Here is a 14040-nt window from a genome sequence, read left to right as displayed (position 1 = left end):
TAGCAAATGACTTTTAAAAAATCCATACGAGGTTTGCTGGATCACCCAGGTTCACCAAAAGTGTATCTTCTCCAGGCCCATTTTCTAGGCATTTTCCATTGTTGTCATTATCAGAGAATCCACCCTTAGCAATGATGTTCAGTACCCTCTGGTAGTACTTATACATAGACAGAAGTGGCTGCACAGAAACTAGATAGAACAGATACAGTAAGAAAAGAAAAGTATGAAAAAAAATATAATAAACCTTTTTTCTAAAATGCGGTGTCAGATGTAGGATAGTGTTGTCAATAGGAAGCCAATATACAGTTAGGTCAATAAATATTTGGACAGAGACAACTTTTTTCTAATTTTGGTTCTGTACATTACCACAATTAGTTTTAAATTAAACAACTTTGATTCAGTTGAACTGCAGACTTTCAGCTTTAATTCAGTGGGTTGAACAAAAAGATTGCATAAAAATGTGAGGAACTAAAGCCTTTTTTAACACAATCACTTAATTTCAGGGGGTCAAAAGTAATTGGACAAATTAAAAGGCTGAAAATAAAATGTTCTTTTCTAATACTTGGTTGAAAACCCTTTGCTGGCAATGACAGCCTGTAGTCTTGAACGCATGGACATCACCAGATGCTGGCTTTCCTACTTTTTAATGTTCTGCCAGGCCTTTACTGCAGCGGCTTTCAGTTGCGGTTTGTTTGTGGGCCTTTCTGTCTGAAGTTTAGTCTTCAACAAGTGAAATGCATGCTCAATTGGGTTCAGAGCAGGTGACTGACTTGGCCATTCAAGAATATTCCACTTCTTTGCTTTAATAAACTCCTTCCCGGGTTGCTTTGGCTGTATGTTTTGGGTCATTGTCCATCTGTATTATGAAACGCCTCCCAATCAATGCGACAGCATTTAGCTGGATTTGAGCAGACAGTATGTCTCTGAACACCTCAGAATTCATTCGGCTGCCTCTGTCCTGTGTCACATCATGGATAAACACTAGTGTCCCAGTGCCACTGGCAGCCATGCTCGCCCAAGCCATCACACTGCCTCCGCCATGTTTTACAGATGAGGTGGTATGCTTTGGATCATGAGCTGTTCCACACCTTCTCCATACTTTTTTCTTGCAATCATTCTGGTAAAGGTTGATCTTGGTTTCATCTGCCCAAAGAATGTTTTTCCAGAGCTGTGCTGGCTTTTTTGGATGCTTTTTAGCAAAGTCCAATCTAGCCTTTCTATTCTTGAGGCTTATGAGTGTCTTGCACTTTGCAGTGCACCCTCTGTATTTACTTTCATGCAGTCTTCTCTTTATGGTAGACTTGGATATCGATACGCCTATTCCTGGAAAGTGTTGTTCACTTGGTTGGCTGTTGTGCAGGGGGTTTCTCTTCAGCATGGAAATTATTCTGCGATCTTCCACCACTGTTGTCTTCCGTTTAGGTCTTTTGGCGTTGCGGAGTTCACCAGTGCTTTGTTTCTTTCTCATGATGTACCAAACTGTATTTTGCCACTCCTAATATTGTAGCAATTTCTTGGATGGGTTTTTCTGTTTTTGCAGCTCAAGGATGAGTTGTTTCACCTGCATGGAGAGCTCCTTTGACCGCATGTTGTCTGTTCACAGCAAAATCTTCCACATACAAGCACCCCCACCCTCTCAAATCTACTCCAGGCCTTTTATTTGCTTAATTGATAATGACAAAAAGGAGGAATTGCCCACACCAGCCCTTGAAATAGCCTTTGAGTCAATGGGCCTGATTTATCAAAGCTCCCCAAGGCTGGTAGAGAATACACTTTCAGAAGTGAACGTGGGTGATCCAGAAAACATGGAATGGATTTTTTTTTAAATCATTTGCTATTTGCTATCAAATGTTTTGAATCCTGGACCAGTTCCATTCCAGGTTTGCTGGATTACCCAGCTTCACTGATGAAAGTGTATTCTCTCCAGCCTTGGAGAGCTTTCATAAATCTGGGCCAATGTCCAATTACTTTTGAGCCCCTGTAATGAATGATTGTGTAAAAAAAAAAAAAGGCTTTAGTTACTCACATTTTTATGCAATCTTTTTGTTCAAACCACTGAATTAAAGCTGAAAGTCTGCAGTTCAACTGCATCTGAGTTGTTTCATTTAAAATTTATTGTGGTAATGTACAGAACCATATATTTATGGACCTAACCGTAGTTAGCCTCCAGCAGACTGCATCACAGGCTCATTCATACAAATGCGCTGCGGCAACACGCAGGTTTATACATTTGTATTTTTCCTTTTTTTTTTTATGTTTCACTGGCGATGCATTAATGCAACACATGAGTTAGTACCCTGCATTGCCATTAATTCTTTAAAAACTTGCAAAAGCAATTGGTGAACGATTAACCAGTAGAGGAACAAACCATTACAGATCTACAAGTTGACAATTTTCTTTTCAGGTGTGCCCCACAGTTCAATTTACAGTATAATAGAAATGAATATATAAAAAGCCTAAAAAACACTTACATTAACTCTGAAGCACTGGTAAGAGCCATCCAAGAAGCGGACATTACAAACTACTTCAGATCTATTTTTCTCCTTTGGAAGTTCAGTGACTCGAATATTGTTTATCCTTCCACCCAAAGCACGCAGCCGGGAGTTCATAACTAGTACGGTTCCTACAAGAAATAAAAAAACATTTTTGTCAAAAAAAAAAAAGTTCCACAATTTATGTACATGGTTTTTGAAAAATGTTCACAAGGTTTAAGTATCACATCAAGTATCACTATTAGAAGCTAATAATGTGAAAATGTATGTTTCTGTAGGAGAAAATAGTAAATCCACAAAAGAACACCTTATACCTTCACTTAAAATGCATTTGATGTAAAATACAGGAAAAAGAAAAAACATTCTACATTTGTATTTTTACTTTTTTTGTTTCACTGGCGATCACTTGACTGCTAGGCCCCATCTTTACCTTAAAGGTCTAAGGACTGTAAGCAGGACAACCAAAGGAGTGAAACAAAGTTGGTCCTTCCTTGCCTTGAAATGTAATCCATTGTCAGTGGGATTGTCAGTGGGATTGCCAGTGAGCCACCAAGGTCTTACATGGGGAAAAAGACTTTTAAAGTACTAAAAGTAGTGGTAACTAAAATGTGTGCAATATTTCATTCTTATCTCATTACAAATTTAAATTAAAAAAAAGTATTTTTAGTACTGAGGATCCACATGTAGTTTCTGCAGATTTGATAGCTGCACAACTATGATGCAAATCTCCAATTTCACAACATCCAAACGTGCCCCTTTGGATTGAGATCCGGTGAGTGTGGAGACCATTCGAGTACAGTAAACTCATCGTCATGTTTAAAAAACTAGCTTCAGGTGATTTGAGCTGTGCAACATGGAGCATTTTGCCGCTAGAAATATCAATCTGAAGATGAATACTCTGCGTTATAAAGGGATGAACATGGTCAGCAACAACACTATGGTAGGCCATGGCATTTAAACTGTGATTAGTTAGTACTACAGGGCCCAAACTGTGCCAAGAAATTACTCATTATAACACTACCGACAGCCTAAACCATTGATACAAGGCAGGATGGATCCATGCTTTCCAGTTGTGGATGCCAAATTGTCACCCTCCCATCCAAATGTCACAACAGAAATTAAGACTCTCCAAACCAGGCAACATTTTTCCAATCTTCAAATTTGGTGACTCTGTGTGAATTGTAGCCTTAGTTGCTCTCCTACTGCTTTAGCCCTTTGCTTTAAGGTTTGACATGTTGTGCAGTTAGAGATGCTCTTGTGCATACTTCGGTTGTAACCAGTGGGTATTTAAGATACCATTGCCTTTCGGTCAGCTTAAACTAGCCTGGCCATTCCTCTCTGAACTAGACATTTTTGCTTTTTCAGACCATTCTCTGTAAACCCTAGGGATAGTTGTGTGTAAAAATCCCAGCAGATTGGCAGTTTTTAAAATACTCCTACCAGTTCGTCTGGTACCGACAACAGTGCCCTCCTGATGCTTGGTCTGAATTTTAGCAGGTCACCTTGAACATGTCTATGTTCTTAAATACATAATGCTGCCATTTGACTGGCTGAATAGATAATTGTGGTAACAAGCATTTGAACCAGTATACCCAATAAGATGGCTGGTATGGAGCATATAAGGAAATTAAAAAATCTATCTCCGTAGGTTTTGTAATGCAGTACCTCAATTGGTATATATTGTATCAGCTAAATCTTTTCCTAAGAGCCCCAACAATTCCCAATTCTGGTTATTTATCTTCATTTTCATAGTAAACAGCATTTTCATAGTAAAAGAGCAGATCATGGTGGCCAAGGCCTAGTGATCTGCTACATCAACAACAAACCAAGTAAAGTATGAGATGTCATTATATTTTAAATATAATATATAAAGAAAATTAAATATAATTTAAAAAATTGTCTGCAGGTTTTTTTCAATTCTGTTGATAAGTTTTGCAAAGTGTGGGAACCCTAGATTCAACATTAAATACCTACAGACTTTCTCTCCGTGAGAGGAGTATTAGTGAAGACACTTTCGAAGCTTTGCTCCTATAAGGACCTTGGAACTGTAACAAATATCATGCTAAACTTTTGTTGCATGTTCACAATTTCAAATCACACCTTGGCAAAAACCTTACCTTCTTTTCCTTTTTGCCCCAGTATTCTCTCCAGATCTTTATAAGCTGGGTGGAAAAAGCTGTAAACAGCCAGGTGGTTTCTGAAAAATGCACCCAGCTAAAAGGGCTTGGGGAGAACACGGAGTTCTTCCCTGCTTTGACTAGGCTTTAATTACACTTACTGCTAGAATTGTTCTTTTTAATTTATTATAAAACTCAAAAAATATTATGTTCTGGTCTACTTTTAATAACCTAAAAAATAACCAAAATGCCTTGCATTTATTTTTAGCCATGGCCTGTTCATATTTCTGGTTATCACTATAGTCAGCCTCACCTTCCTATGCCAAAGATTTTCTGCTCTGTGCCATTATTTGTTTGGTACCGATTGTTTTGAGCTCAGTGCAGATACACCTGCATGTTAAAATTTTCTTATATAAGTAGAAGAAAGCCACATATACATTATGTTATACATGATACAAGCATTAAGCTTCAGAAAAGTGTTTAAAATAAAATTAAAAGCTGTAGCTGATAACACAACACAGTAAAAAAAAAAGTACTAAAACAAAAATAATATTGGAAAAGCAGTGACTTCAACAGTACAGATTTATCAAATCAAATATATATATATATATATATATATATATATATATATATATATATATATATATATATTTATCAGATTAAAGACCAGGTAGTATGATTTCCGGACATTTTTTTGTGATATGATAAAATTTATTGCTAATGGAAATTCCGAGGAAGAAATCGGAAGAAGGCAATGCCAACTGAGCTGGGGTATAAGAAATGGTTAAAAGAAGGCTATGCAATTCAGTCCTGTTCCCAAAACTTTCACAGCCCATATTGAAAGTCACAACCTTCTTCTATTGAAATTACCATGAACTTTTTGCGTTATAAAAAAGGAATGCAATTAGCATTTATTCAAAAATATCACAAGAATTCAAAGTGTATTCTGAAAGATAATTTATTAATGATAGCTCCTATCTTACATGCCATGCTGAAGCTGCTATGCTAGAAATTCTGGTAGATCTAGCTTTTAAAAGCAGGCACACCAATGCTGAAGATAATGACACATTCTTGACGCTGTTACAGCAAAGGCTGTAAACAAATTTTAATTGCTGGAAAAGTAAGGTTAGGCCAAGGTCTGGTCTATGTCCCAGAGGTAACTGTAAGCATTGCTAAAAAGTGTACAAAAGGTACAAGACAACAGAAAAACTGATCATATTTATTCTTATTATTTTCTACTGCAGCAACACATGTTGAATGGAGACATGTGTTGAAAAGAACATATGTCCTTTCAGGCAGGTAAAAATGTGGTGAGAAACCAAGTTAAATAATGACACATGCTGGACACACCTTCATTACTGTGTGCTGCAGTAGTCTTTACAATGTGGTGGAGTTGAAGAAATTGTTGTGTGAGTCATTCCTACATTCTTCCCTTCCGACGTGTATTCAGGAACAAACCATAGCGAGAAAACGTAGTGTACAATAATTAGTGTGTGCTGACTACAGATTACTCTTCCTGCTAATTATATGCTTAAGTGTATAGGGACTCTTTTATAATCCTAAAAGGAAAAAACCAGATCTGTTTATAAACTTGCCATTTGAGATCGACCTTGGTTCCTTGAGTAGTACAAAGCCAGCAGTAACAGAGTGCCTATAGACTTTCAATTACATTTATGCAGAAATCTGTTTATTATTGTGTGATGAAAAGAAATACAAAACATTTTATAATTCCAATCAATTTTCCATAAGGATATATTGATAATTCACCTTATCAAGAATACATGTATACCTCAAAATGTCATAAATGCAAGTCCATAGATAAGCACCAATAAGTAACCAAGCAGAGGTTCAGTGGCAGAGGATTGAAGTTTGAAAATTTTAATCACCATGGCGAACAATACTGAATGGGAGAACACAGCCTACATCACGTATTCCGTAGGAAACCTACGTCACGTATCCTGGGGGGCTCTGGCTGTTCCTTCTGCGCATGCCCAATGTCGGAGAAGGAGCCTTTTCTTTAATGGGAGAAATAAAATGCTGATCTCACACATGAGCATTGGGATCGGCAATCTTTTTTTCCCCATTTACGTCACCTGATCTTGGGCCTGCTCAGTGTAAAGTCGTGTGACGTACAAAGAAGAATATAAAAACTATATAGAAGAACATTAATCGCATAAGACAGTAAATTTAGTCGGCATGTAAAAATATTTCACAGAAGCTTCACAACCACATTTTTTGCAACTTCATCAAGCATGGAGGCATGAAGGATGGCCAACACATGAAACAGCAGATGGGATCAATAAAACCCTCATGCTCACATGTCCTCCAGCTTTAGGGTAATCAGACCATAAACTTGCAGATTCAGGTTGGTAGTAATTAAACTATGTAATATTGGCATTGGAATTAATCTCTGAGGGTTTTTTTACATAACTGTAAGGTAAAACACTAATGAACCAGATAAAGTAACCATTTAATGTTACATTTTAGGTTAAAATTAACTTAATAAAGTTAAAGGTAATGCTTGAAGAAAAATAAAGTACATAAAACTACCAAACATACCAAAGCCTGTGCTAACACCAGACTCTAGTACTCCACTAAACAGTAGAATTCATAGTTTGAGAGGGTGGAACATTTTTTAAACAGTCAGATGTAGTGAATTGCAATGTGCTGTTATTTTCTCCTCCTGAACATGCTTCGCAGATGGAGAAGAAAAGGGATCAACTACTGCCTGCTGCTGTTCATCAATATCTAATCAGCAGGTGACAATGCTATATTGTTTTCCTGTAGCCTAAAAAAAAAAAAAGTGACAGACAGCTATATTGCGAGGCATGGGTCTTAACATGAGAGTGCTGGAATAGAAATACAAGTAACTGGAGGATGAAAACCCCTTTTCCATTTTTAGGACTTTGTACTGTGTTGTACCTGTGACCACATATTTTTCAAATTTGTTTAACATAACTTTTAAGTATTTTTTATTTGTTCATTGTATTGAACTTTTACTCTACAGCTAGACTAAACTCAGGGCAGCACGGTGGCTCAGGAGTTAGCACTCCAGCCTTTGCAGCGCTAGGTCCTGGGTCCTGGGCTAGGTCCTGGGTTCGTATCCCACCCAGAACACTATCTGCATGGAGTTTGCAGGTTCTCCGCGTGTCTGCGTGGGTTTCCTCCGGGTACTCCGATTTCCTCCCACATCCCAAAAACTTGCAGTTAAGTTAATTGGCTTCCCCCTAAAATTGACCTTAGACTACATTAACCACATATGACTATGGGAGGGACATTAGATTGTGAGCTCCTTTGAGGGACAGTTAGTGACACGACTATGAACTTTGTACAGCGCTGCGTAATATGATGGCGCTATATAAATACTGTATAATAATAATAATATAATAATATTTGTATTTGTATTACCAAGAATATTAATGTCTTTGCTCGCTTATTTGTCCCTCTTGGGTGCCAGTGCCACATAAGCTGATGATGCCATGATGATGGGGTCCAGGAACATGAACAAACTACTTTCCTGAGACACTGTGCAATAGTGGGCCAAGTCAAAACAGTAGCCGCAAAATGCCTACTATAAGTACCACATCAATCTAAACAGACTTGTCTTATTGTGTTTGAAGGACAAGGTCCCTGAAACCAGGTCTGTGTAAAGTATTATTAAAAAATACTTTTTAGTTTCAGATGTTGATAAAGAATACATGCTACCCATACATTAAACAAGAGGTAACCTGCTGTATACCAACATACTGCAGCAACGGGACCCGGCGTAGGTGAGTTTTCCTAAAGTCCACCTGAAACCACACAATTTTATATAAACAGTCTGCCTGGCTTACATCAGAAAAACAGAAGATTTGTTACTTTTTACTAGGCTTGCCAAAGAATTTTCACACGCATTATCTAGGTAACTTACTCAATACCAAAACCTCAATTAACAAGCCAGGTTATGATATGCCATATTAACAAACAGTGAAAATGATAATAAAGGGACAACATGCACCACATTGTGTATTTCTGCTGATATGGACATTTAAAGAGTATGGGTATGCACATAAAAAAGCCAAACATGCCATTATAATGAAAGCTAAAGAAAAGATAAATCTATTGACAATAAAGCAGAACACTTAAAAAGTATAACTTCTTGTACTTTTTGAGGCACATTGGGTACATAGTTATTAAGGTTTACTCGATTCTTACATAGTGTACAACTCTAGATTGTGAAAAAAAAATTACTAATTAGTAACTGTATGACTACTATAACCACAGAGTATTCACCAGATACCATATGCAGCAGTCATAGCCCTACCTCTTATCTATGGTATATTTTATCAGATTATGTACTCTGCTGTCATCTTCAATGTATGTATACCAAACATGCTGGACATTGTGACTGTGCTTTACAAAGTATGCCACATAACACAGAATTCAGCAATGTGCAAGCCAGTAAACCGGAGCAGAGGTTAGGATTATGAAACCTATAGTGAAGAATACAAAGTATAGCAGTCAGGAGTATGTACAGCACTGTAGAATTATGTAATGTACAATGTATTTTACATACTCCTGACTGCGATATTCTGTACCATGTGCTGGAAGGTGCATACACCTTATTATTGTGCATTACGTATTTATGGCCCCAGCACTCTATAGATGAATTGTATGTAGGGGGTTCTAAACATTATGAATACAAGATTCTGTAACTATGCGAAGAATACTCCATGTCACCATTGCTGGATGGAATGTAGTTGGCAGCACAATCTAGGGCCAAAAGTGACAGTCTGTAAAGTGTGCTCAGGTTATATCCAAGGAAACCAGGGTATACATATTGTTTGAATCTTCCCCAGGTAATTATTCCATTAAGTGGCTGAGATATGATCTCAATCCTCCCATCGTGTTTGGTGTGGTGGATATATGTGACCCTTTGGAGGGTAATGGCTCCCTGTTGGCATTCATTGGTTTTAATTTGTATGGCTGGATATTACTCAGTAACTTTGGTACAACTAACACTGTAAGTGACTGATAGATACAGGATATAGAACATAATAAAGACACAATAAAACCAACCGAGTCAAGACCCAATAGATAGGTTAAAACCTTGCATATGTCAAACCGAGTTTGGATATTATCTAGATTTTGATTTTTTAAGGCTCATTTGCTCAGGAAATCTTGTAAAACTTTAATTCTTGGAACAAAAGTTCACTTGATTTTAGATATAATTGATGTTTTGGCTAATATTGCGTAATACCCTGTGCCCTATTTACGTTGTATTTCTTCTTTACAATTATTCCTAGTCTAAAAAAAAAAGTATGACTTTAAATGTCCAAAAACATCCATACAGCTTAAGCATGCATTTAAAGTAAAATTTAAACTATGCCATGTGGCAGTGAATATGTAGAAAAAGAAATATCCTTAATTGCTCCAAAAACAAAAATCACTATAAAGTCTGCTCATTTTTTAGTGCATTTCATGAGTGTTTAAAAAAAAACAAGCGCAGAATTCATAAAGATTTACATTTTAGGTCCTCTATCAAGTTTGTAGTTACTAGGGGCATTCACAACTATTTGTTATGAAGACCATTTTCAGCAAGAAAGAATGTTACGGGAAGTACAAAACTGTGGAATAGCCCCTGGAGGAAGAGGAGAGGGGAAATCTTCCCTTCAAAACAACTAAGGGCTTACCCATATACATACGCTCAGGGCTTAAAGTGTGGACTAAAATTGGGGCTACTCATGGAAACGGTTGACTAACAACCGATTGTCCGATAACTGGTAATAACAAAAAGTTAACGACTGGCCAACAACCCCGATGAACGAGGAATATTGCTGGAAACGAACGACCGTCCCGGCAGATCGGATTGGGCGACTATTGTTCACTATGTATTGTGTGTATGATCGTTCAGTTATCGTGGATTGTTCTGCGGTACACTTTCTCCTGTACAGATCACTTCCTGCATCGTTCAATCAGATCTAGTGTTTGTACATTACTGGTGGATTACACTAGGGAACAATTTTGAACAAATTTTTTGTTGACTTCAATTCTTAAGCTTATTTACACTAAAATAGGTATGCTGATTCTGAAAGTGCAGTTAGTTTTCTTCTATCACGTCAGGTTTTTTCTCTACCACTTGTATTAATGCGATTACTGTAGCGTGGATTTGTATAGGCTATTCATTTACACACAAGACAGTGTGGTCAGAGGTTGTGCGCTGCTCCGCGTAGTGAAAAAACAAAATGTATTTTTCTACTTACACACATATTTCCTTTCTTTCAGATCATGTCTGGCTCTGTTGTCGTAAGTGCGTACATCAGCACATTTGTAGAGCAAGCCTATTGGGCATATTTCAAAGGTAAACTTGGTGATCACAATAAGTCTTTGGCCCCTCATAAAGTATGAAGAACATGACTGGTTGAAGAACATGATTATGGTGATGAACTAGGTGACAACAATGATGAAGAGTTTGAAATGGAAGAGAACTCTGTTCCTAAGGGATTTGATCAGCATGAGTTGAGTGATTTGGCACGTGATTTGGACTATCAAAGAAGTCTTCAGAACTCCTAGCATCAAGACTGCGTTAGAAAAACTTACTTAAAAACAGAACAAAGGTTATGTACTTTCGAACCAGAGAAATTGCATTTCTGCAGTACTTTAGAACTGACAGTGGCTTTGTGTATTGCCATAACATACCTGGTTTAATGGAGGAATTGGGAATTCCAATTTATAACTCAAATGAATGGCAACTATTCATTGATTGCTCAAAGCAGAGCTTAAAGTGTGTCCTCCTTCACAATGGCAGTATATTTGGGTCAGTCCCAATTGGCCATTCAGTTTCTCTTTGTGAAGAATATGCAGACATAAGAGTAATTGAGTTGTTGCAATATTACCAACACAATTTGGTCATCTTGTTGACCTTAAAATGGAATGCTTCCTTCTTGGTCAGTAACGCCGATACAACAAGTATCCCTGCTATCTGTGCATGTGGGACAGTGGAGCTCGTGAGAGGCATTGGGTGGAAAGGAATTGGATTCCAAGATCTGCCCTAAAACCAGGTGATCCAAACATTCTACATGAGCCACTTGTTGATAGAAAGAATGTTATATTCCAGCCTGTGCACATGAAACTGGGTCTGATGAAGCAGTTTGTTAAAGCTTTGGCAACTCAAGGAGACTGTATCAAGTACCTAAGTTTGGCATTTCCTAGCCGTCATTAGAAAAAAATAAAGGCCGCTGTGTTTGATGTTTCACAGATTCGGCAGCTAATCAAAGATGAACATTTCATTAGGACAATCCCAGAAGTTGAAAAGAATGCTTGGTTATCATTCAAAGCTATTGTTCAGGACTTTCTTGGAAACACACAAGCAAATAATTACACATACATTGTCCAGAAACTCTTGGACAGCTACAAAATGCTTGGTTGCAATATGAGCATCAGGGTGCATTTTCTACATAGCCATCTTTCTAGCTTCCCGGTAAACCTTGGTGCAGTCAGTGATGAGCAAGCTAAACGATTCCACCAAGATTTGAAGGTCAAGGAAGGACGATATCAGGGTAGATGGGAAGTACATATGATGGCTGACTATTGTTGGAGCATCAGCGTGATTTTCCTAACACTGAACACGGCAGGAAAAGTTTTAAGTGTAAATTTTTACATTAACCGCTTACCCGATTAATTTTAAAATGTTTTACTGTAAAACAAAATGTCAGAGTAACAATAAATCCTTTGTATGAACAAAAGAAATTTAAATAAACAGTACACTCAAGTTATTATTTCATTATTTTTTCCTTGTATGTAAATTTTTGTATGTTTTTTGACAAAAACGGAGGGTACCCTGTTTTGTAAAAACTGGATGTGATAGCAAAAAACTGGGGTAATTTCTGGACTCACCACCCAAAAATTAGTGCAAGATCTAACTCAACAAAAAATTGCTTTCAAAATAATCTTGAATAATCGTTGATCGGTCGTTAATCGTTCATTTTCTAACAATTATTGCACGTGTGTACATAGCCCTAAGGACGCGGAACAGCAAACACTTTACAGGTTTGGTGACAAAGAACAACAAAGCCAAGTAACTTTGTAACTATGGAGCTGAGATCTATCAATCCACTGCCAAAGAATACAGAAAAGTTCAAATTACTATTACGGCATATAGATAAGAAGTCCTCTAAGACACATTACTTTTCTCAATATATTAAACATCACTTCAGATGTAGTAGTTATATAACAACATTTTACCAATAATATAACAAATATTCCACAATAATACATTTTTTTTGTGCAGCAAGGTAAAATAATAATAAGTACAAAATCAGTATAAAGCGTATAGAACGGGCATCCTAAAGCACTACTTGTTTTGGCGCAATAAATGTCAGGAGTAATACAAATATATCCTTTATTCCCGTGTAGCATCTTTGTATCCAGAATCAGAGGTTTATAGCACAGGTACAGCTAAAACTACACAGCTATTTGCTTCATTCCAACAGTTTTATTTAAATATTTTGGGTAATGTCAGTACAGGGTATAAAACAAGGTATCTATGGGGTAGGGCTTAAGGAACACCAAGAATACCTAGATTTCTTATATTTCGATAATAAAAGGGTAAAAGGAACAAAAATATCTGGCAGATAATATTGAGTAAAGCAGTAAAAAGTTGAAAAAAAAAAAATGATGAGATCATTTGTATGGCAAGCCACAACCAAAGGAATATCATAATATGCTACATGTAAATCCTCCTGTTTTCATTCCCACTTCAAAAGTGTAATCACACTACAAAATATAATTAGGTAGCTCAAAGACATCCTGTTATTCTATATCAACAAAATCTACCAAAATACCAAGGTAAAAAAGACCCAATACTTTCTAACCTATGTAAATGTACACTCACCAGCTACTTGACTAGGTATGTTCATGCAAATATCTAATGAGCCAATCACATGGAAAGCAAGTCATGCGAACCGCCCCATCAAGCCTCTGTCCTGCACACAGCAAGCAGGGAAGCTTCGTTTGTATCTAGGAGTCGGATGTCCTTAACTTGGGGACTACCTGTATATGATACCAAAGATTACAAAAGGAGATTTAAGACTCTGTAGACTGTTACTTCCCATAAAACCACATAGAAGGTAGTACATATTGACAGCTGGTGGCTCCGGTTATTCAAAACAGAGAAAAAAAATGGGGGCACATTAAAACACTATTTTATGTTGTAATGCTCCGAGCAGATTAAATAAAAAGGAATTCTTGCCCATGGAACCCTTGAGAAACATAATAAACATTATGTAATGCAATTTACTGACAACCACAAAATATAAAATACTGGCAGTACTTGACCTTAAATTCTTATGAAACGTTTTCTTTTGTGCATGCTGTTGCATCACTTACAAGAAATAAAATCAATGGAAGCCTATCATCTTACATTTCTGCTACTTCAGTTACCTCAATAACTC

At 37.1% G+C, this 14040-nt stretch overlaps 1 protein-coding gene across 1 annotated transcript in view; it reads right to left on the bottom strand.

Annotated features, from left to right (window-relative positions):
- Nucleotides 1–14040, bottom strand: part of PTPN3 (protein tyrosine phosphatase non-receptor type 3) — a 101950-nt gene that overhangs the window by 69909 nt on the left and 18001 nt on the right. Inside the window, exon 2 of the mRNA XM_072411911.1 lies at nt 2472–2623. Coding sequence (XP_072268012.1) covers nt 2472–2609 — 138 coding nt within the window. The 5' untranslated portion in view covers nt 2610–2623. The remainder of the gene's footprint in view (nt 1–2471; nt 2624–14040) is intronic.

This window comes from Pyxicephalus adspersus, chromosome 5 (genome assembly GCF_032062135.1).
Source record: "Pyxicephalus adspersus chromosome 5, UCB_Pads_2.0, whole genome shotgun sequence".
NCBI classification, from domain to species: Eukaryota; Metazoa; Chordata; class Amphibia; order Anura; family Pyxicephalidae; genus Pyxicephalus; species Pyxicephalus adspersus.
Note: the sequence above shows the minus strand (reverse complement) of the source record. Positions and strands in the feature narration are given on the sequence as shown.